Source organism: Astatotilapia calliptera, chromosome 13, assembly GCF_964374335.1.
Source record: "Astatotilapia calliptera chromosome 13, fAstCal68.1, whole genome shotgun sequence".
In the NCBI taxonomy this organism is placed as follows: Eukaryota; Metazoa; Chordata; class Actinopteri; order Cichliformes; family Cichlidae; genus Astatotilapia; species Astatotilapia calliptera.
Window position 1 is genome coordinate 7,890,168 of NC_137434.1, and position 23,842 is coordinate 7,914,009.

General features: G+C 39.2%; 1 protein-coding gene across 3 annotated transcripts; it reads right to left on the bottom strand.

The window, feature by feature from the left end:
• Positions 1–8,960: 8,960 nt before the first annotated feature.
• fam204a (family with sequence similarity 204 member A) lies at positions 8,961–23,559 on the bottom strand. Of its 3 annotated transcripts, XM_026189536.2 has the most exons (8): positions 23,185–23,559; positions 22,800–22,893; positions 21,905–21,935; positions 21,549–21,654; positions 19,944–20,033; positions 9,550–9,659; positions 9,287–9,369; positions 8,961–9,175 (listed from the first exon to the last, which is right to left on the bottom strand). In XM_026189536.2, the coding sequence occupies exons 1-7, from the start codon at positions 23,398–23,400 to the stop codon at positions 9,318–9,320; spliced, it is 699 nt and encodes a 232-aa protein (XP_026045321.1). In that variant the 5' UTR covers positions 23,401–23,559; the 3' UTR covers positions 8,961–9,175; positions 9,287–9,317. The 3 variants fall into 3 exon arrangements, with proteins under 3 accessions (XP_026045321.1, XP_026045320.1, XP_026045322.1); XM_026189535.2 differs by having other exon boundaries at positions 8,961–9,369; XM_026189537.2 differs by having other exon boundaries at positions 8,961–9,369; positions 21,549–21,651; positions 23,185–23,550.
• Between the last annotated feature and the right edge of the window lie 283 nt (positions 23,560–23,842).

Consider the following 23,842-nt stretch of genomic DNA (forward strand, 5'->3'; position numbering starts at 1 on the left):
CAGTATAGTCGTGGCCATGATACTAAATATGCAGATGATGACGTCTTTATCAAAATTCTTTTCAGGGTGTACCCAATCATGCTAATGAAATCACACCAGGTATTTTTAAGCCTATTAAAAATACAGACTGTGAAAGTCTATATTACAGTGCTAGAAGCATTAGGTTTGCAAAGTGCAGGTTGGCTTTCTGTTGTTATGCCAAAACAACATACTTTGTTGGTCTAAAACAGCCTATAAAACTACAGTAAGATTAACTAGATTACTGAACATGCCTCCTTAACAGCCGCAAACCTTTACATGTTGGCTTTGCACAACATGCTTATCCAGAAACCAAAGGCTGACAAAAAATTACATTCAAATCCCTGAACTTCTTACGCTGCAGCACCTCAACCAAACTGCTATTAAATGGCAATTATGTCTTCGCTTACATTTTTTTTGACAACTCCTTATCTAAGATGAAAACCGTATCAAACTCAATGAACAAAATGGGGTGTAAAATGCGTTTTGAAACCATTATGCTCTCACCCTGTTTTCGTATTTCGCGAGCTTAAATAAAGAGGTAGCTTCTCAAGCAATCTCGGCCTTGTTTGTTTAACGTAATTACTACTTGTCCTCCCATCCTGCCGGCCCAGATGATGCATGAAAATTACCATTCCCCTACTTCAATCAAAGCAGGAAAAAGAAAAGGGAGAAAGGGGGGAACAGAGGCGAGCAGATGGGAGGGGGAGGCAGTGAGAGAGGAACTCTGTGAGACACACAGAGCTCCCTCCCTGCATGACAAGAAAGGGCACTGTCTCTGATTAATTAGCTGGAGTTGGTAATCAGTTTAATAAGACTGAAGTTGATGGTGAGAGGTCCCCTTTGGCAGAGCCACGCTAAGCTTAGCACTCTGTTCAGGGCCCTCGCTTTCTTCCACCAAGTAAACACGCAATGTCTATTTACATAAACAGTTGTTTCTTTTTTGTGGGGGGCTGTTTTTCCTTCCAAACCGCCTGAAAGCCCAACACCACCGCTTAAGTCATTCACAACAATGGCAGCGGGGATAGCAGACAAATTCATGAATTTTTCACCATATGAGAACTAATTAAATTGAGGCCTTTTTGAAATGAATATAGTGTGAGGTACTCACTAGCCCTACGCACACAAAGAGGCTATAATTCAGTGATTGAATTCTGGCTTGATAGCATTCAGTCTTTTACTATAGTGAGCTATACAGATGGCTGGGGTCCTTTTCATTCTTTTCTTTCTTAATGGCAAATCTCATTATGGCAGTTATCACTGTATGGAGAACAAGACGGGAACGATGGGCCACGAAGCTACACGGTGGAGGAATTTGGTACCTGTCTGCTGTTGAACATGATACTTAACTGTTAGGTCACTTAATGATGAGCATTTCAAATCAGAAATTGAAATTCATTAACAATATATGCAAAATACGTATTGTTAAAGCACATGTGAACTGCTGTTAGACTTTTGTCCTTAATCATGTCAATAGGACATAAAAGCTAACACAGGTTATATCTACTGACCCTGAAGCAAAATTCAACATGTGCTTTTGTTTTTAGAGAATGATATTGCTGTCATACTAAATGAAAGCTGGCAGCAGGGCAACATAAATACCCCATTAGGCTCCAGGCACACAATCTCAGAGACCAGTTAGTAACCATCTTGCAACCACTTGCTGGCAGTTGCTGTGAAATCGATTTTTAAACACCCAGTCAAACCAGCCCAAAGACCTGTCAAGTGACACCCTGGCATCTGCTGGTTGCTAGGGAAAAGTCACTGATTGTGGGATGTGTCTGCAAACACTTACCACGTGCCAAGTGGTAGTGAAAATGTGACGAGAGCAATACAAACTGTAAACAGATTTGGTTTGCCTTCAAAGTAAAAGTTGCACCTTTTGAACTGTGTTGGTTGCAGCAGTAAAGTACAGCTTTTATTTTGAAGGTGAATGTTCTCTGCTTCTGGTGTGTGTCAAATTTCCAAGTTTCACTACAACATGGAGAATAAACTGCAGAATGTTTGCAGACAAGTCGGCACCTTTCATGCAACTGCAGCAGTCTGTTTTCAACCTAAGCAATCACAAGGAGGTTTTTAGGATGGCACTGTTTTTGCAACTCATCCAGTAACTGTTTACTGTTTGAGTTTGATACACTTTTTCCCCTAGCAACCATGTGTGACTGGGGTCATATACATATACAGAGGCAGTCCTGATGTTTCAACATTTTCAGTCTTCATGCTAGCTTAAAACAATCTTGGCTTTAGTCTCAGAATGGACAGGCAAAGGAGTATTTTTGAGCTTCTTATCTCACCCTCAGCAAGAAAGTAAATAAGCCAACAATACTTTACATATACTTCTCTATGACTCTCAGATCCAACTGATCTTTCCCCCTCTGAAGATGTAAATCTTTAAAGATGTAATTCAACAATTCAGTTTACTGCAAACGTTACACGAAACGGGGTAAATAGTGAATTTGTTGGGGACTATTTTCAGTGGTGGACTAATCTGGATTTGGTGCTTTAGTGAGTATTTTTCAGCAGCAGGAAGGTGTATGCAGAGTACCCAAAATATACTATAGAGTATGTTTATTGTAATGAAGGAACAGTGTGGCTCACTGATGTATTTTTAATGGAGCACAGTGGAGCTCTGTGGCACAGAGGAATGAAGCCCTCGCTAGCAGCGTTAATTCATTGTTAGCTTTGCTGTTTGTGGGATTTGTTATTAGTGTGCAAATTTCACCTTCAGCAAAGTTTGGGTGAAATTTATGGAGAAAATTAAGAAGATTCCACAACATCTGTTGTGGAACAGTTCAGCGACATAAACTGAACCCCAGATGTAAACACGTTCCTCTATTAGTTCAACACGCGTTATCTTTCCACATTAATGTCAGTTTGAGATTAATAAAATCACTTGAAGCGAGATTGCCTTTATTTCTGAGTTCCTCAGTCAGTAGTGTTTTTTTATCCTCCCCTGCTCTCTGCACCTCATTCCTGCTGTCATGATTAAGACTGTTCTTTTCCCGTCCATTTGAAAATGTTTAAGATAAATTAATCATATGAAGCCTCTCACATGACATAACCTCTTTCAAAGTATAATTTTACTTTCTGAATTGTTCACTCTGTTACACTTAAATCTAATAAGTCATGACTTAGACAAGTCTTGGAATAAAAAACAAGCTGTTGCTGTCATGGCCCAGCAGTTTCTATCTAAAGTAAACTCTGAGGACCGAGCCTGTGATAAGCGAGCACCACATCACCCTGTGGCGTTAATGATCGTCCGCTGTTACAACACAAAGACAGTCAAGTAGCAGATAGAGCACAGAAATAATTTAAGCAGTGCTAAGTGGTCTATTGTCATTCAAATGATAAATTATGCTTGGCAGAGGTTTTAAAGTCACTTTTACAAAGCGTTGCTATTGTTTGTGTCGAGACAAGGTTTTAACAAGTCGGAATAAAGGGAATTACTTGGGAGAGTTTGGAGTTCCTTGGGGTTTGGACGCAAATTGGTTCCCTGCTCATCGGGCCTGCCCGGACTGTTAGACAAGCCTCCAACATGACAACACTGGTGCTCATAAAACACTGCACCGATGAGACAACAGTGCATAAATGAGGATCTGGAGTCAACATGACAGCTCGGGTTAGTCTTAAAGCTAGAGGTGACGAAAAGTTAAGGTGGAATTTGCCATAATGGGGGGGGAAATGATTATTTTCACTAAAATGCACAGTGTACATTTTAGGCTATACTTGCAGTATTTTGTGAGCCATAACTCAGCTGTTATTAGCATCAGTTTTTAGATTACTATAATGGATATCTAATACAAGGAAGTAATTATACCGCTTTTTTTTTAGTTCTACCACCAAACTGCTGTTTTACATGTTTAACAGTAAAGAGCTCTTCTAAAATATGTCACTACTAAACTAATCTATATTATGCTGTTCTGGTTTATTGTTGACTATGCTAGATTGCTATATGTCATGTTATATGCTATACTATGCGGTAATTTTACTACTGTATATGCTATGCATAAATGCTACCTACTAACGTCATTAGTTACACCATGCTAGTACCATGCTGGACTCCTCACAACTGCCTAATTTCTTTGTGGCATAGATTCAGCTAGGTGCTGGTAACCTAACTTAGAGATTTTGGTCCAAATTGACATGATAGCATCCTGCAGTTGCTGCCAGATGATTTGAACCTCCACCACATCCCAAACATGCTGTGACTGAGTACAGTGACAGTGAGCACAATGAACTCATTGTCATGTTCAAAAAAACCAGATTGAGATCATTTGAGTTTTGTGACATTAGCTAATTCAGCACGTTATTCTGCTGGCATCCATCAGAAGATGGGTACTCTGTGGTCATAAAGGGATGCACATGGTCAGATAGGCTGTGGTGCTTAAGTGATGCTCAGTTGGTACTTAGGGGCCCAAAGTATGCCAAGAAAACATCCCCCACATCACCAGCAGCCTGAACCTTTGATACAAGGAATGATGGATCCACACTTTCATTTTGTTTATGTCGAATTTGAGACTCATCAGATCAGGGAACATTTTTCCAATTTGCTATTGTACAGGATTGATGACCCATCTGAATTGTAGCTTCAGTTTCTTGTTTTTAGCTGACAGGAGTGGCCTTTACTACTGTAGCCTACGAACTGTAGAGAAAAGGAATGGTTATTCAAGTTACTGTTACTTCCTTTCAGCTCAAAACAGTCTGTCCATTGTCCTCTGACACCAACGAGGCATTTCTGTCTAGAGAGCTTCCACTCGCTGGATGTTGTCTCTTTCTCAGGCCATTATCAGTACACCCTAAAGACGGTTCATAGTAGATCAACAGCTTCTGAAATACTAATTTTTAACTCTCATTCTGACGCTCAGTTTGAAAATCAGCAGGCCGTCTTGACCACGTGTACAGGCCTAAATGGATTGAGTTGCTGCACAGTGATTGGCTGATTTCATTAATGGATAGTTTAACAGGTGTACCTGTTAAACTATTACTCACTGTAATTCATGGGCCACATATATGTAGAATCCAATTCAACCACACATAGGCGGGACCATATGTATGTGTATATATATATATATATATATATATATATATATATATATATATATATATATATATAAACAAAAACAAAAAAGCGTTATTTCCATTCTTTTGGTGTAAAACGTTCACATGACTTCTGTGTATAAGGGTTAACTCAGTATGAAGGGATTGCTGCTGTCTTGTGTTACTACAGTGTTACCAGTGTTAATTGATCACTAACAAGTTCAGAGTAGTTTAGAGTAGTAGTCCTCTAATCAAGCCTATGTTTGTAATTACCTGCTGTACTGTAGGTGCGTGTTCTTCATATAGGAACTCAGTAATAAATTACCACACAAACTGGAGCTAGTGAGGCCTTTCCCGAGACAAATCAAGGTAACGTTAATTACACCATTAACTTCATTTTCTCAGTGTAAATCCCCTCTGGCTGCTTTAGATCATGCTGTATCCTTTGTTAGGTCAGTGCAAGTTATACATTAAAGGCAAATTTATACACAATGACTTAAGGGGGAGTGTTGAATCACCACATGCTCACTGTTAAAATCAGACTACAATAAAAGCTTTTAACAGGTCAATATATCTGTATATGTTGCATGACATAACCTAACTGGTCAAAAACATAATTTCCTCCCCATTTTTCCAGGTACTTGTTCTGCTTAAGATGTCATTACCTCTGTTGGGACTGTTAAATGGTTCCATAAAGAAAAATGAAATATTCATTAACTTGGTTAATAATTCATTCAGATAAAATGCAATATGTGGTTTGCAGAATGAAGATGAATACGTAATGAGTGCATGCTCAGCATATTTGTGCGTGGGAATGTTTTTATTTCACGATAGCAAAGGGAGAAAATTAATTGAAAGTTCACTTTCATTCTTTTGTTCTACAAGTCAGGCTAAATGATAAAATAGATGCTTTCGAAGCAGTTTTGAACTAAGAAACAATTAAGAGGGTGTATATGTAACCCACATAATATAGAATAGTTTTTAATTAGTGCAGAGTAAGTGCATTTAAACAGTTTTTATAAATCATAACTGTTAGCCTGACCTAATTCACACACTTTGAGAGAACTGTGCAGAGAACTTTGTTCTTTGCTGCCTGAAAATCGGAACCATAACCTCTGCTTATCATGTGACACGAGCCTGCAGAATGAAACAGCGCATTGATAATTTCATGAAAAGTTTGGTCACAGCTGAAAATTTTCCAGTCGCTACTCCAGATGTCACATCCAGCCTCCTTACTCTCCCGTCCACAAACAGCGGTTAAGTGTGTGCACGCTGCCTCGGTTAACAGGAGAGTGGTGAAGTGTTCCCACACCGCCTCACTGCAGTGTAAACACCGCTCATCCAAACACTGTCAAACTAATTTCCTCACACCACAGAGGTTCATTTTGGCTTTCGGATGAATCAATTCTTCCTCTAATTATCAATTGTGACACCCATAATCACTCTAAGAGTGTAGCGCTGAATAAATGGCATGTCTTTTGTGTTATAATTCTGTGCATCTTGACAAACATGACCCATTAAACAACCCTGTGGCCTTTTTCGAGAGCGACGATTACACTAATTAAAACTGCAAAACATCTGAGAGGGCTGCCGACGTGCCAGAATTAAGCAGGTCATTAAATCAGCCAAGGAATATGTCAACATCCACGCTGTCTGTCACTCCCACTGTGTTACTTTGGGAATAAGGTGTTGGGGAAAGGGGGGGCTTGTGTGCAAGAATACAATCATAACTGACGTGATATCAAATATAAAACCTGACACGTTACAGCTCTTCTGCTTTGGCTCAAGGCACAAAACAAAATAGGACATGAGGCACTAATAAACTAAAAAACAAAACACATCACACTTTGATAATAAAGATGTAAAACTCTTGGTTTGTTTGGTTTTTTTCCTTTTATGAAATGCCAAAGTGGTGTTTTGGCTCTCAGCTCCACTCCGTTTGGAAACTAATGGTTTCCAAATGGAGCTGAACTTTAAAAAAAATAAAAAATGTGTGAAACAAATCCCCCCAAAAACCGCTGCAGCTAAAATTTGATGTGAAAACAATTAACAACACACAAACAAAGCCGCCTTCCTCTGAGCTACACCGCGCTCTAGGTGTGAAGTGTTTTTCAGCGTGGCTAGCCTTTATCAGCAGCATCTCGGAGATCTCTCCTCCGAGTTAATCCTCTTCCAGCCGGCGATAGCAGCAAGCGATAGCGCCAATGTCTTGTTACCAGCAACATATGTTCCCTTTCATACAACAGCAGCTTTCCAACCATTTAATGGGATTGTTGTTGTTGAGGGGTTTTTTTCTTTTCTTTCAAAGCCGGCTTTACACAACAGTTTTCCTAGAAGTGGTTCGACATGTGCCCAAGGAATTTGTCTCTGCGTTTCGCGACAAATCAGCCCAGGTCAGGGGCTAAGATTGGCCTCCAGTAAGAGACTACTGAAAACACCTCCTCAACATGATGGGAAAGTGGATTTTCCAGCTTAAAAGCAGACTCATCTCTGCTCAGGGCATTATGCTGCGTTCAAAGAGATTAATAAGTGAGATGCTATTGATACGTCGCTGCGCTGCTCTTGGATCAGCACCGGTCATGTTCACTGACATCAACTAGTTTTAAAATAAGGCTACATGAATACAAGTCCACGTACTGTGATGGTTTTTTGTTCTATAATCCTGTAGCAGCAAAAAAGTAGGCCGGTTTTCTTGGAGCGCTCTTATCTCTGGAAAGTTCTGCAATGTTTGTGAAATACGCAATAATCAGACCTGCATCCAGTAATTCCCTGTAATAAATGTCTCGCGCTTAAGCACTTATCCAAAAACTTTCAAAGGCCATACATTTTTTTTGCTTCCTTCCTAATTCTGCTGCCGTTAATGAAGCATCTCTGATGTTTCCTCACTCTTCAGTCAAGATATATTTTTCATAGCATTCATCAAAGTGAAGAAATCCCATGTTGTACTTTGATGTGCTTAACACAGTTTTAACTTGTGTCTCATTACAGAGATAATTAATAGTTTAATTAGCACCAATTCCCGCCAACTGACAGCTTCTGTGACACAGTCACGTGACATGAGAGGATACAAAACAGTTGCCTGTTTTTTTAAAGTTCACCAAGTTCTCTCGAGCTCATATTTGGTTTTCTTTAGCTCAGGTGTTTTGCGTCATAATGACCTAAAAACTTTTATTGCTGATGTTTTGTTAAATTTACTCCATACCGATGCAGTGAGCCTATGAGAACGCGCCTCACCAGGGGACAAAGTGCTCAAATATGTGAAATGCAAACAACTTAGGTGGATTAATTTTTAATTCTCATTACCTTGAAGCAAAGCAGTCTTTTTTTTTCTTTTAAAGTGGTTTGGTTAAAAAAAAATAAAAAAAAATCAAGCTTTATGACTAAAAGTAATTATCTTTCTTCAGCTTTTTATTGTGCTTGCTGGTTGCAATTAACACTTCCTGGAATCTGAATGAGCATTTCAGAAGTGTTGAGTAGCTGCGGAGGCAAGCGCTGCAGATCAAAAAAAAAAAAAAAAAAAGCAGAAGAAGAAAAAAGATCAAAGTAAGAGGGAGAGGAACGGTTTTTAGACGAGTTTACAGATGCTGAAGAGAGCTCATCACACAATGAGCAGTGAGTGTATGCTTCGAGAAACAGCGTGCGCCTCTTGTTCAGGCTCCGAAACAATAGCGAGTCTCCCAGCATGGGCGAGGGCCAGCAGCAAAGCCTCTGCTTCGAACTTCCAGTTTACGACTGCTCACAACAGTTTACAGCAGCCAAATTTCATTTTCTACTCCCAAATCCTATCGCACATTATCCTGTACATTGCATTAGAGCTCTAATCTTTCCTTTCTCTTCCTCAGAAGAAGAAAAGAGCGCCTTCATGATTAACCCACTTTACAGCAATAAATAAACGCATCATCCAGTAATGTACACCAGATTTAATTTGAAGGGGGGGGCAGAACGCTCAAATCACTGAAATGTAATGAAAAATAACACAATGCAGACACCAGTGGGTGCCTTAGGAATTAATTTGAATGCTCCATCATTTTTTCCTCCTTTTTACTCTTTGGATTGGGTTTTTTTTTTCATCTCAGCCAACTGCTGACTTTTCTCCTCTCCCATGCTGCTGCTGTAAAATCTTCAAAATATACAAAAAATTATAAGAAGAAACATGATCAGTCTGCCACACACACACACACACATATATATATATATATATGTATATATACACACACACACACACACACACATAAAGTCTTGTTCTTCTTCCTCCGTGTTTTTCACATGTAGCCCATGTTGCTTTTGGTTTCCCACCGCCTCTTCGCCTCAAAGCTGCAAAACAGAAAAAAAAAACTTTGAAGCTCTTATGAATACATTTTAGCCATCAACTTCAATCACACTAGCTAATTCAGGCTTCGGCGGCTCTATCTTAACTGTACTTGAACCCAGAGTGGTCGCGCATGGCAGAAATGATGGCAAGCATAAACATGAGACCAGAGACAGACGTCATACCCCCAGGCTATTTGCTTCTTCCTTTTCTGCGCTGCCCTCAAAGCTTCCTCTTCCTGTTTGCCTTGCACAAAGTCACGGCAATCAGCAGCTTGAGCGATTTTCACGGCCATCTATTTGGAGGCAGACAGAGGAGAGGCTCATTAGAGAATGAAAATCAGTCTGTGGCAAGAAAAAAGCCCCTTCTGACTGATGTGTGAGGGTGGCTTCTTGTCGAAGTCTCTGCTGCCTGCGATGCCTCCTCCACACCACAGCAAAACTGTCATTAAACCAAACGACACGTGAATGCCGTACAATCCTGCAGTCTAGCAAGTCTGGCGATATGTGACGTCAGGACTGAGTGCAACATATTTGACAGAATGTGACCACGAAAGCCTACATTATATATTTCATTCAGTAGGAATAAATGCTATTTTACATGTATGCAACAATAATTCTGCAGCAAACACCTGCTTATTTCTATGAATGAGATGTACAATATCTTACAAGTCATGAAGCATTTAAAAGAAAAAAAAGAAAAAAATGAAGTCAATATGTGAGCAGCTCTTTTTAAAAGGTACATGGCAGATGGGTTGCCCCATCATAATGGAGAAAATCTGCTTCAACGTGTTCTGTTTTTATATATTATCCCAAAGCCTGCGTAGTCAGGTCTGTAGCAGGACTCGATGTTCCTGTTTTTACTGAGGATTTGAACCCTCCTTGATGTATCTGAGCAGCTAAAGCTTCTTACACACTTTCTAAATGGATGCTAAACTTGGAAGTAGGGACAACACCTGCTTAGATTACAAAGAAAAGTGGAAAAAATATCAATATCTGCTTGTTTTCTTTGTATTTTGTCAAAGAGTAGCGAATAAAGTCACTCGGCTCTCACATTTTAGATGATGGATTAAATGTGACATTTTTTCTTCGAGGACTGCAAAGAATTTTTAGATGTTGTAGAGAACTAAAAGCTGAATATTATGCACAGGTCTCTACAAATATTAACAAAAAGTGTAGTTTTATTTTTTTTGAACATGAGCACTGTTTCAATAAAATTCTCATCACTATATATTTGATGTATTTTAAGAGCTGTGTTTTTCAGCTTAGAGTTTACAGTCTTTCCCCCTCCATCCTCTCAATGCTGTTTCTTTTAGATCCTTTTTTTAATGTGCAAATTAAATACTAAACAAACAATGACAGACGATGTCAGCTGTGCTGCCTCCCCCCCTCCACTTCAAAAATGTTGCAAAGGCGTTTTCCACTCGTCTCCAATTGTAAAAGAGACTTTTTTTTTTGGAGCAATGCAGGCAGTCCCTGAAATCAGAAGTGAAGAGAATGACCGTGACTGTAAGAGGCAAACATTCAAATCCCAGGGAAGACATATGTGTGTATTGTGAAGCAGAATAATCCCAATAACCCCAGTCACACAGAAGCACAGGAAACAAAGGGAAAAATCCTGCCCCCTCTTTCACTCCTGAGATAGGTTTATTATTCAAGCAAAGGCAAACTTTGATAAACAACTTGGAACAATTTCACCAAACCTTTGGGTAATTCTTTGTAATATTCAGAGTACAATCAAGGGGGAAAGAAAGTCTTAAGGTAATGAAGAAATGTGCCACCACTGCACCACTTAAAAAAAAAAAAAGACCTGCTGGAAAAAAATGTTTCAATTATAATTAAGTGGGATAAACTTTATTAGAAAGACTGAAACTAAAATATCTCCTAATGCATGCTGGGATTAAGCAGGTCAGAGCGAGCAGGCAGGAAAAATTAAACTCTAAAGGCTTTTTATCACCATATTTCAGGAACCAAGGGTGTAAAATGTTCTAATTTGGGATACATTAAAAGCCATAAAGGTCTTTCAAAAAGATTAATGGTACTTTGCTTGGATTTAAGATAAGAGCTCCGGCTGGCTGCAAGTACTGGGCTCCGGCTGGGCCCTCAAGGCATTCATCTATACAGTCACTGGAAGATTTGTGAGAGCGTCTGCATAACCTGAAGCGTACATACTATGACAGTTCTCCAGTTCTTTGCCATTTTTATAGGTTTTAAATTCCTCAAATCATGTTTTCTCCTCTTTTCTCCTCCCCTCTCCTCTTTAAGAGAGTTATAACAAGGAGGGGGGACGGTTGCTCAAACATTTGCAGTAGATTTGCGAGCAGATAAAACCACTTCAGGGTGTTCCCTGCTTCTTGGCAGAGCAGCGTAGGTGCTAAATGCTTCTGAGTGGCTCTGATGCATGCTGAGATTATAAACCACACATTTATTAAATTGTTGACAAATCTGAGAACAGCTCTTGCTCTCTGTGTTTGTAAAGGAAAAAAAAAGAAAGAAAGCCACACTGGCTCATTCTGGGAGCAAATCAAACGAAACTGCATGATGCTAAATGGTTTAATTTGGAGATTTACTGACAGAGCTTTTTCTTTTTGCCTACACGAGGATTACCCACATTAACCTGCTCTCCTGTGGGGTTGCATTTGAAATGCAAAAGGTCTTGAAAACACGCCTTCCTGAACATTCCAAAAGCAAAATTAAAACCCACTTCCATGGCCCTCATTTCCCCCTCTTTTAAATTCACAACACAGCTTTTACTACATTTAAAGCATTAAAGGTCTTTAATATTTTCCCTGTTTCTTTTTTTATATCTGTTTAGTCTACACTCCCTGATTGTCTTTGCTGGGGCTCAACATTAATGTCAACCAAGTTACCTAGGAGACAGAACAGATCAAAGAGACAAAAAAAACCCCCTCAAATGTCTGATTAATCAAGCCTGCAAACAGCTTATTTCTTTTAGCCTGCATGCAAGTATGAAAATGAGATTCCGAGAGCAGTACATTGTGCAGATTTGTTCATTCTTATCTGAACAAAGCCAGCGGCAGCTTATTTCATGGATCACTGGCACTGTCAGCGCTGTGGCGCCGAGCAGGTGACGGCTCCTCTTTCTGTGGCGAGAACAAAATTAGCAAAAAGTCGGCACAAATTAGCCTCTCATATTTTCAGTAATATGACATTATTTTTCATTTACTTTTTTGATCCACTTTTCAGGATTTTTTCCTCCCCCCTCCCCTTGCGTGCATCTTAGTGCCAAATCCTTTCACATCACAGGCTGGGGAAAAATAAGAATGGAAGTACAAAGCGGGAATAAAGGCAGGAGACAGGAAAACCTCCTGCATTCTTTGTTTATGTGGCTCCTAAAAGGCAATTCTTCCCACTCCACCACATATTAATGTACAATTAAATGTCCATCACATGCATGTTTCCCGTGCCTCGTTTCTCTCTCCCTCTCTCTCCTGTGTGTCCTGTGTGCAGCCCTGCTAAAAACAAGGTTTATTCAGAGGATTAATTCTCTGACCTTTGGAAGATTTGAAGGCAAAAAATTCAGCCTGCACAATGCTGGCACTGCAGCAGCAGCAGCAGCAGCTTAAGGCCACTAGGAGGGTTAAGTCAATAGTGCCGTTTTCTGTTCATCCATGTTTGGGTCGTCATGGAGATTCAAGCAGAGACCCAAACATGGGGCCTTGATACAAAAAATAAATACGTCAAAATTTGCATTGCGTGTGTGGAAATCACGCACAAAGTTGCTCATAATAACGCTTTCACACTTTGTTTTCATTTGTGTGTCTGTTTTACGCTGCGTCCCTCCTTTTGTAGCACAGGGATCATAAAAACACTGTGGCAATTAACCAGCCAGTGCAAAAAGACAATAGCTGAATGGGAGATGAGAAAAATACGTCTCCATGTGGATAAAGTGTTAAAGCTCCTATTAACAATATGAAATAAATGATGGCTTTAAGGAAGAAATGGCCTTAAATCCATTCATAAATTTCCTATCCAGGAAGCCTCTTCCAATTAAAACGTGTGAGAGGTGGATTAACAAGGGCTATATGGCTTTGCCTCACTAAATCACCTCCCCGAGCTGCTCTGCTGCATTTGACGTGTAAACGATTAATGACCAGCCTAATTCCCTTATCACACTACCTTAATGCCTAAATAATGTGGCCTTAGTCAACTTTGGAAAGCAGGGCTATATAAGAAAGGAATGAATATCAGATTAGGCAGCTTGTGTGTTATTTCAGCATAATTTCTTAGGACTGAGGTGGAAGGGGGAAGAAATACGTGTCTCTGGCTTCTTAGCCTCAGCGTTGCAGCAGGACAGGGAAGGTCAAAAGATCGAGGGGTCAATCAGCACCACCCATATCGTATTCAAAAGAAAAGATTTTACGAGATTTTATTTAGTTAGTCCGTTATTTCAATCTCCAAGGTGAAACAATAGGTTGAGGTAAAATAAAAAATCCGACCCTAGAATCAGAGGTGCTCTCTTGCTGCTGTTTTTATTATCAAGTCGTCTACAGATTATTTACATGATTCACAGTAAGTCTAACTTGTACTAGGCCTTTGGAGGGCCAGGTCAACACCCAATGATAGTCAGTTTATTGTTACAGAACACAAAGGAAAAGATACTGTTATTATTTCTGAAAACGACTCAAAGTGATACAAATGACTTACACAAACTAAGATTTTTTTTTTCCAATATAAGAAATCAAATGTTACATAAGGAAATATAGCTTTTTATTATTAAAGATGCATCGAGTCTTTGCTCTACAGCTGCACTTTGTTAAAAAGGATACATTTGTTCATACCTGCTGGTTTGACTCCTGAAACAAATGATTATTTTGTTGATGTAAAAGACTGTTTTGTCCATCACTTGTCTTCAAATTGATTTCGTCCAACATAAAGCCAAAGGGCTGCTAATTGTACATACTGCTGAGCAGTTTAATCTATCAATACATTAGATTTTATAAAAAGAAGTAGTGCAATGTGGAATTAGTTATCACCAATAAAAGATCTTTTGGCCATTTTTTGTTATTTGGGGTTTTCATTTACTTAGTTCAGAAAAACTCTGTGGTGAAGCCAGACTATAAAGTTGAAGGAAATTAAAATAATAGAGTAAAATATCAAATTTTTTTAATGTAAGCAGAATATGTTGTTACTGTTTTCCAATAGCAAACAAAGTAATTATGTAATGGACAAACTGCCATAGCTTTTCTTAGGAGCTTAACAGTGATCGTAGAAAAGGTAAATCACTGATTGTCAATGTCTAATAATGAAGGATAAACAATTACAATGTGTCACTGTTTTCATTATAATACAGTCAGAATATCATAGCACGCACCTTCATGCTGTTATATTCCCACTACAGTGTCAGTTTTCTTTGGGGCAGCCTCATTAGAGCTTTTTGTCATCTTGCCTCCTCTTTGACAAACAGAATTACACGGAAAGCTAAAAACAATGGCACTTCAGGGAAGGCACAGGAGAACAGCAATGTCTCCATTTCCTTTTCTAGTAATCTGATCCTAGATACATACAAGATGTCATCTTTAGGGAATAGACAAAAAAAAAAAATCTCTGAAAGTTCGTCTGCTTTGTGCCATTTCATTATCTCGCCTCCTCTGAGTAGGGTAGGCTTATTAGCAAGCTTTGAACTCACACTTAGAATAATATGCCATCAACAGTTTTATAAGCTAATTAGAAAAAAAACTGTTTAATTAATGAGTGACTGGCAATAAAATGGCAATCATGAAAAAAGAAACCAAGGGTGCTAAGCTTCCACTACCACCAATTAAGGCCTAATTACAAACAAATTATATATGTGTTTTGCTGTGGGCTTTAATTTAAAAAAATGGCTTTAATTAAAAGAGAAAACATGCTAATTAATTAAACAGCACACAAATCTACATTGAAAAGTATGCTTTGTCTATCAAGTAATTAATGAAATACAATAATCCAAATGAGATTCCCAGGCATTTGATAAAAGCTTAGTACCCATTTCAAAATCCATTTCAAAATTAATGGGCGAAAATTTAATGTGAGTCATCCAGAGATACAATAAAAGTTCATTCAGTGATAAATTGCTTATGCTGAAGGAAAAATGAACAAAGAGGAGAGTTTCCCTGAACTCTCTGCGAGGTGGCCTGGGGGGGCTCGCAGGGGAGACGGAGTCAGACTCCTTCTCTGATGTGGGGCGGGGAAAGTCAAAATCTGATAAACCCTACTTTCCACAAAAGCGCCGCTCATTAATTTTTTGATTACAAACACAGGGCATGGCGGGGGGAAGGTGGCGAGAAGAAAAAAGGTGTTAAATAACATAAATATCATGAAACACTCTTAGTTCAGCTCTTTGTTTCAACTAAGCCACCATGTCTCCTCTGACAAAATGCCGCGCCACCTTTGTTTCACAGCGTTTAAGCGAGGCTTTCCAAAGGGTAGATTTCAAGGACAGTGGGGCTTTTCCTTTCAGCAGCTGCACTATTGAAATGCAAGCTAGAACATAATGAGGGATGTTATAACCATCCGCATGTTCAAAAGCTACAGAAACTATAAATGGCTCCAGTTAATACATATTCATATGGCTAATTACAATACAATCTATTAGGAGGGATTCATTTTTAAACAGTTTGGATGTAGCACGTTATTATTGCTCAAAGTGGCATAACAAGAAAGCTCCACGACAAAAGGTCAATCCGGACTACATGTAGCAGTTCCGATATCCAATTAAATCACCAAATACCAGTATAGGCCTTAAAAGTTCAATGCCGGTCAGCCTCTGGTCTAAAACATACTGGGCCGTGCATAGTTTGTTGTTGGTGGTGGTTTTTCTGTTGCAGGGCATAGGCTGAAAAGAAAAACTGTCTTTTAAGACACCTTCTTTGTACTTGTGGCCATGTACATGGGGCTGCTTCCATCCTGATGGTGAGGCCAGCAGCAATGCAACATAGTTTTTCATTTTTCATATCCTTAAGCTCCTGCAAGTCATGAAATACACCCGACATCCATGTTTGTGGCAGACTACAGAGAGTTTCTGTTTTGAAATGTTAATGCCACTCTAATAACTGTGATGACAGCCATGGGGCAATAAAAGGCTAACACAACATGATGGTCTTTTGTAAAGAAATATACCCACTTACTGTATATGAAGCAAATGTACGGATACATTCAAAAACAGATCAGCGGCTCTGTTTAATAAAATAGATATTTCATTTTTCCTGTTGATTGAAGTACTACAATGAGAATGTGGATTAGTGCAGCAAAGACAGTAGTTTACATTAGTGTCCGATTTAGAGTACAGTCATTATAGAATAAGTAGTCATTGTTCCGAAAATTGCATGGTTCTAATAACCCTTCAAAGGACTTAGAATAATTTGTAATAGTAAGCTGGCTACATGTCGAGAGGTGTGCCTGTCTCCCAACGAATGACACGCAGCATAGGTTCCAGGCTCCCACCCCTGCGGCCCTGAATTGAATCGTTAACAAGTAGGGTGGATAGAAAAGATGGATGGATATAAAATTTTTGAGTGTGATAACCTGATAGCTTAAATCATATTTATTTAGATATTGAAAGCACCTTATTATGGTGTCCCACAGGGATCAATCGTTGGTCCACTGCTCTTCCTGTTACATGTAAATCACAATCACACAAATTCCAGAAGTAATTTTGAATGTTTTGTGTGACGCTGATGATTTAATGGATGATTTAAGCTTTTGGGGGGTTTTGTCAACAGGTCAGACTCAAATCTGGGCCGCTGCAGTCTGACCATGTGAGCTAAAGTGGCACCCAGTCAAAAAGTAGAGTTAGATGTAGAAATTGAGTAGATTTCAGTACCTTATAGTCGTGTGAAAAAGTAAGTATAACACTTTGATTGCTTTGGTTTTACTGCATTTGATCCTGTTTGATACAGTGACTACAGATAAACATAAGATAACATAAGATTTTCTTTACTACTTATCAGTTATAATCTTTTCATACTAGCTCATTTACCAGGAACAGAAAAATCAATCTGCTAAATATGAGCTGCTGGATGCTATCAGGCCTCATGACATGCTTTGAGCCGTTTATAGTGTATGTGTCTGTCACTTCTTGTTATGCTAATTACAGAATTAATTAGCCCGTACGCAGCTTGCTGCAGAGTAAAATAATGTGCAGTAATCAAAGGATGGAGACCAAGTCTTAATTGGAGGACTTGCACCTTTTAATCTACTGAACTATTAAGACTACTTTAGAGGCAAGGAGATTTTTACATTGTTTTCTGTCTTCTAAAGCATGTGAAAAGAAATCTAAATGCGCTGAGGAGGATCAACAGGCATCTTTATGAGAAAAGAAACTGTCTGTATAATTTATTAAACTACATTAGGAAGCTTTGGAAATGCACTGTAGACAATAATAAAAATTTCTTTAGAGGGGTAATATGTTTATTTAAAAATCTGAGCATGTCTTCACGAATTAATCTAAAAACAAAGGCTTTCAGCTTTGAAACATATTTAAAAACCGTAATGAGAATAAAAACCCACAACCTGCAATATCCAAGCCGCGTGTCTTAGAAGTTTGACAGATGAAAGAAAACATATCTCAGAATTTATAAGGAGCCTTCAAAACAGGGTTTTACCAAATTGTTTTAATGTTTAGATTAAAAAAACGTAAGAAAGGAAGTAGAGCAAATGGAAATCATTAATTGACTTGTGGGAGCTCAAAACAGCAGAAACAAACATTTCCGTCTTACAAAAGAGGGGATTCTGACAGCAAGCTCTCTATCTTTCTTCTATTTCCCTTTGCTTTGAGGAGATAAGTGGGAATGCATTAGATTGAGGATGAAAATACTCTGAAACATTGTCATCCAACATGTACCAGCATTTTCTTTACAAAACAATGCCTAGAGGGACAAACAGGCCTCTTTAGTTCTTCACAGCTGTCGGAATGCTTTTGCATTTTTCGCGAAGAAAACCTGTTCCTATTCTTCGAGTGAAAAGCCTGCCACAATCATGTCAGGATGTTATGACCGTAAACAAATTAAACATCTAAGCAATTCCGTGCCAAATGAGCCACTCAATTATAACCTTGAAATTGATTCTGGCCACAGCGGAGATTATTGATCCTCTAAATGTTTGTCACAGTGCTCCCGTCAACGTGAACAGGAAGGCGGTAAACAAACACTCTGGTCCTAAATGCTATCTGAAATACAGGCTGCATTAATATACACTATAATCCTTTATAACTGATTCAGAATCCCTTAAACTTTCTGGCTTTTAGCTTCCATTTCTCTCCCATTTTTTTTTTCTTTTTTAACTATGAGCAGGACTGCTTGTCTTTGTATTCGAAAGAAAACCTGTACAACTTTGCATCAGCTAGCATTTAGGGATTTAAAAATAGTCAAATCTATACTCTCTTGAAATGAAGTTATCACTGCCTAACAATGAATTGCGGCTGCCAAACTGCTGTCAGGTCCCATCACGGCTCTGGCAAGACACAAGGCAGGTGCCAGGGAGGCGAGAACCTCAGCTCAGGCTAAAACCAATCCACCAGCGCTCTAAGAGGCTTTCTGAAAGTACAGCACAGGTGCCACTCACAAGAGCTTTCATTTAACTCCCTCATATTCGATCACTCTGCTCGCAGTTAGAATGGAAATATGAAGGGGCTCTAATGCTTGCACACCAATGTCTATTACACAATGGAGATACTAGGTCACAAATGTAATGCTCACACAATTAGCACAGTTGATATTTTCATTTAGAAACCTCCTTATCCATTCAAGAGGTTCTGGTTGCAATTTGTTTTTCGATTACTTGCTTTAAATCGAATCATATCCAGATTTTTTTTAACGAAAGAAATCACATCATTTGCACCTCCTATGTTTCTTCTCCACAGCGAAGCCAGTAATGACTCTAGCTGCCGTCCACTACGTGAACATGAGAGTAAAAGTTACATTTTTGAACACCACGTTTAAATAACTTTAATTTTTCTGTTGAGCAGCGTTAAATGGACGGCCCCTCCCACCTTATAACTCCAAATTGAAATCCTCAGATGCCAGGAAAACCTGAGCCTGTTCCATCTTTTTGTTGCCACTATTACAAAATGAAAATGCTCATGCGACGCTGTAAGCAAAATGCATCATAAAACAAAGAAGTTTAACTTTGATGCTCCGGCGGAGAAGTAACGCTGCAGCTGTATGTCTTTTTAACCACAATTATGTGTGTGTGGGCTACATTTTATGCTAAATTAGTTTCAAACCACTTGATCCTTGATGCCTGCCAAGGCGGTTAGTTACAAAACTTCAGGCACTGCATTTAGGGACATGTACACTTCAAAGGTATGAAACTCTTACCTGGAGAATGATTTAACAGTTGGCTTGAAAGCAATGTACCCTTCATTAAAAAGCAGAGCCAAAAGTCCTTTAGACACTGCCGCACTTCAAAACTAAGGGGAGGGCTTTCCATTAACTCAATGGAAAAGAGCTGCAGGACTGAATGGTGGATGTCTGCGTGTGTTTTTGTTCCTCTATGTCTTTGCAGCAGAAATGGCCACGGATCCATTAGCCTGATTTGTCACAGCGGGAGCACCCCAAAGATCTCTTATCAGCACAACGTACCTCTCGAGTGGCGAGTCTGTCGCTCATCTCCTCCGCCTTTGCAATGTCCCCTTCAGCTATGGCCCTCTCTATGCTCTTTTCTAGGCCGGACTGCAGAAGAGGGGAAAAAAAAAATCGTTTTTTTTTTTTTTTTGAAATAGGGGTAGAGAAAAAAAAAAATCAAAGAGTAACTTCAAAAGTCCCCAGGGCCTTATTTTTAATATGATTGCCATTACTACAAATATGTAGATTTCGCTTCACAAATGAAAACCTTTTTGATTGGATATTAGTGGGGAAATCTTAGAAATGCTACAGGAGATTACCAAACATAAATGTGACTCTTTAATTACACATTTCCATTACAGGCCTAAGCAGAGGGGGGTGCCGAGAAGCCCCCGGTCACTGATGGCAAGGCAGTTCTGCTGTGATGAGACTATCTCAGCGAGCCGAGTACCAGATTTCTTCAGCCCCCCCAAATTTCATCATGGTGGAAAAAAAAGATACACTGGAAAGAAACTGCAATTATTAATGTGTCCCCTCTGATGTATTGTTGACTCACTGTAAAAGTACAGTAAAGTAAACATCAAGTTTTAAAACGCAGAATTTTATTAATTTTTTTGACTCCGATTGGTCAGCTCTGATTTAGTGCGCTCATTACAGTTCAATGTCCTGAACGTACCCGATCCGACTCGTGAACTCAGTTATCACCAGCAGTTTCTCACAAGCAGAACTCAAACGGACAGACGGTCATCGTTTATGCTGTGAACTGTGTTTAAGGTTAGGGTTTGGAGAAGCTGCTGCCAGATAAATAATCACATCTGGCAACTGTGATATAGTTTTTCCTCAATTACCTCACTTCAAATTGTTCGAAAGACTTGCCAGACTCGAAATAATATATTAATTACAAGGATCTGCATTTGAGTGATGAAAGAGAACCTCATTATGATAATGTGGCAAGTTCTGTTACATCCAGCTTGGCACCCCATTCAAAATGAGGCTAAATTCACAAAAAAAAAGAAAAAGAAAAAACCCTCAATCTTATGCTGCTGAGATAAATTAAGCACAAAATACTCCAAAATAATCATTAAAGGGATTTCACATTGAAATTAGAACAGTTCCCATTCATTGGTCAATCGTAATGTTCATCAAGCTTGCAAATATTTTTGCTTCATTAGCAATTTGCAATCGTTTTGCATTAAAGGTTTGGTCATCTTTAAGAGCTGAAATGCACTCAAATGGAAGAAAGTTCAGTTTTACATTTTTGTCTTTGTTCCAGCTGCAGTCACAGAGGCTGTAACCATCTCATCTTCTGCCAAGCAACACTTGGATTTTCAGTCTTTTTGCAGGTGAAGAAAAAAATCCTACATCTCACTTGAATCTTAACCACGCTAGAAAGCAGATTCACCCTAATCTTATCACTAAACGTAGCTGAGCATAATCCCCAATGTACTTCTCAATGTCAGGTTGAGTTATTATAAAGGTCCCCCTAATCCACATGTCATATCACGTAAAACAATGAGACGGTACAGTGGCAACGAAACACAAAGGATGTGAAGGTGTTTCTAACAGCTAAGACAGACACAGTATTAAACCTCAGAAGATAAGTTGGAAGGCAGTCTTTGTTACCTTCGGAGGGGGTTTGGAACATGCAGGGGGATGAAATCGATCATTTACACCAAAATACTGCTTAAGCTCATCCCAGTGCTTCTCCCGCTCCTCTTGACGCTCTCTGCTGACAGAGAAAATGTCTGTTAATGCTCATGTAGACCAGCATTGCAATAAGACATATATCGTGTCCATCTTTTTATTAACTTGACTGTATTTCTTTTGTTACCCTTCTAATCAGATCTATGTGTTTTTCATACTTTGTGGCGACAGCATTTTGTAAGGAATTTGCCCGTAAGGATAGTTTGACAAACAGGAAAGGAAACATCCTTCACTTTACCTGACTATTCATAGTCTGTAATGTTGTGTAACAGTACCTTGTTTCTGCAGGTTCCCCACTTTCTGCTCCTGTGAAATTACACGCACAAGACAAACAAGTTAATGATACGTAGGTTTCTTCTGTATGAGTCTGCCTGTCAAGTTCACTTTACATCAATGGCCACGTACAGTCCACTTTGATCTTAAGTGGGCCAAACCAGTGAAATTCCCCTTTATGTAGTAGTTTAACTGCATAAGCAATACCTGAGCTATCTCAATATAAGAAAAAGAAGTGCAATTTCAACATAGTGCAATTACACTGTCGTTTAATTGTTTAACATCATTACATTGGGGGAGTACGAATGATTTCGGGAGAAGTCTTTATCAGTAGACCGAGCTGTCAAAATGTATGACAATATAGTTAAAATGTACATCTTCCTTCAGATTTTCCAAAGACATCCAGTAGGCTGGACTGGAATCTTTGTCTGGCCCCCGGGCCTTATGTTTGGCACCCCTGATATTACTTCAGTTGTTAGCTATACCATGTGTACCAATAAGTTGCTCGACTACCTTTAAGGTAAGTTTCTATCAAATACAAAGGTTTATTTTCTTACAAATTGACCAATATTTTGTCCACTGGAAAAATGTGCAAACAATTAGAGCCTGACTGATGAACTAGTTGGCCAATATTATCAACCAATCTATCACTAGCCTATCACAAATATATCAGTATTATAAATACATTTTGCTATAAAAGGTGCTTATTTTATAAACACTGTCTTCACACAGTATGTCCAGCAGAGCTACTCAAGTTTCACTTCTTCCAAAATGCTCTGCAGTATCTGCAGCACCTGCAGCAGAGCAGAGTAAGGTACTAATATTGGCCAATATATTGATATTGGAACTACTGAATTACAAAAACTCCCCCATCTGTTGGATGTAGAACTACATTACCTTTCTTTCGCTTTCTTCTTTTCCTTTTTCTTCTGTCTTCTGTGACCTTTAATATCCTTATATCATCTTTCTTCCTCCGCAGATCCTGGAATTTCTTAAAGACACATACAAAGTGAATACAGCATCACTGCTCTTGATTCTTTTCTGCTGCAGCTGTACAGATGTGACATACGAAGAGGGCTTCAAAACCCTGCTTTTCTCACTTCAGATGAACCGTTAGCTTAAGTCTGAGCTGGGCTGGGGGTACTGCAGCAATAGTAAATGTAAACTTAGAGATAGTTAGCGTGAAGCTAACTTTCAGAGTTAGCTTCATTTATACAGGCATCACTAAAACCAAAGAGGTTAGCCTGTACCTAGAATGAAAAATAAGATCAATACAACATACTTGCCACATTTCTTGGGATATGCCAGGCATACTGCATGTCGGAGAGTCACTGGCTGCAGTGTGAGTCGATTGTGACTCCTCCAGCGAGCATGTGTTTTTAGCAGAGCCCTTTTCAAATTCCCTCTTCTCGTCTTCTAAATCGCCCGGCTTGTCCTCCTCGTCATCTGAACTGAGGTCGTCTTCGGTTAAACCACTGGGCAGGAGTCCGCTGTACATAACGAATCAGTAGATTATATTCAGCATATACGGGTAATTTATGATTGCACTGTATTTTAAACGGTCCGTAATAGGTAAACTACAGATTTCCACAACAGTTGTTAGGAACGACTGTCATTTCCGGGTAAACACTGCGACGCTGCCTGCTAAATGGCACCGATTGGCTGATCGCAAACAGCGCTGAGCACAACGTCCAATCAGCGTTGTTGCTAAACAGTGGAGCACGAGGACTAAAAGCAACCTCTTATTGGCTGCATTGGTAGGAACTTTTAAGAAGTTCAGGTTTTATTTAACATATTCCTTAATATTTTCCTCGTATTCGGGTAAGGAGGTATTTTAGCTCCGAAGGAGCTCAAGCTTTACAGAAAAGTGAAACAGCTGCTGGACCGTTTCTAATTGAGGTGAGCCGGGCTACTGACAGGTCCGTGAATTACCAGGAATC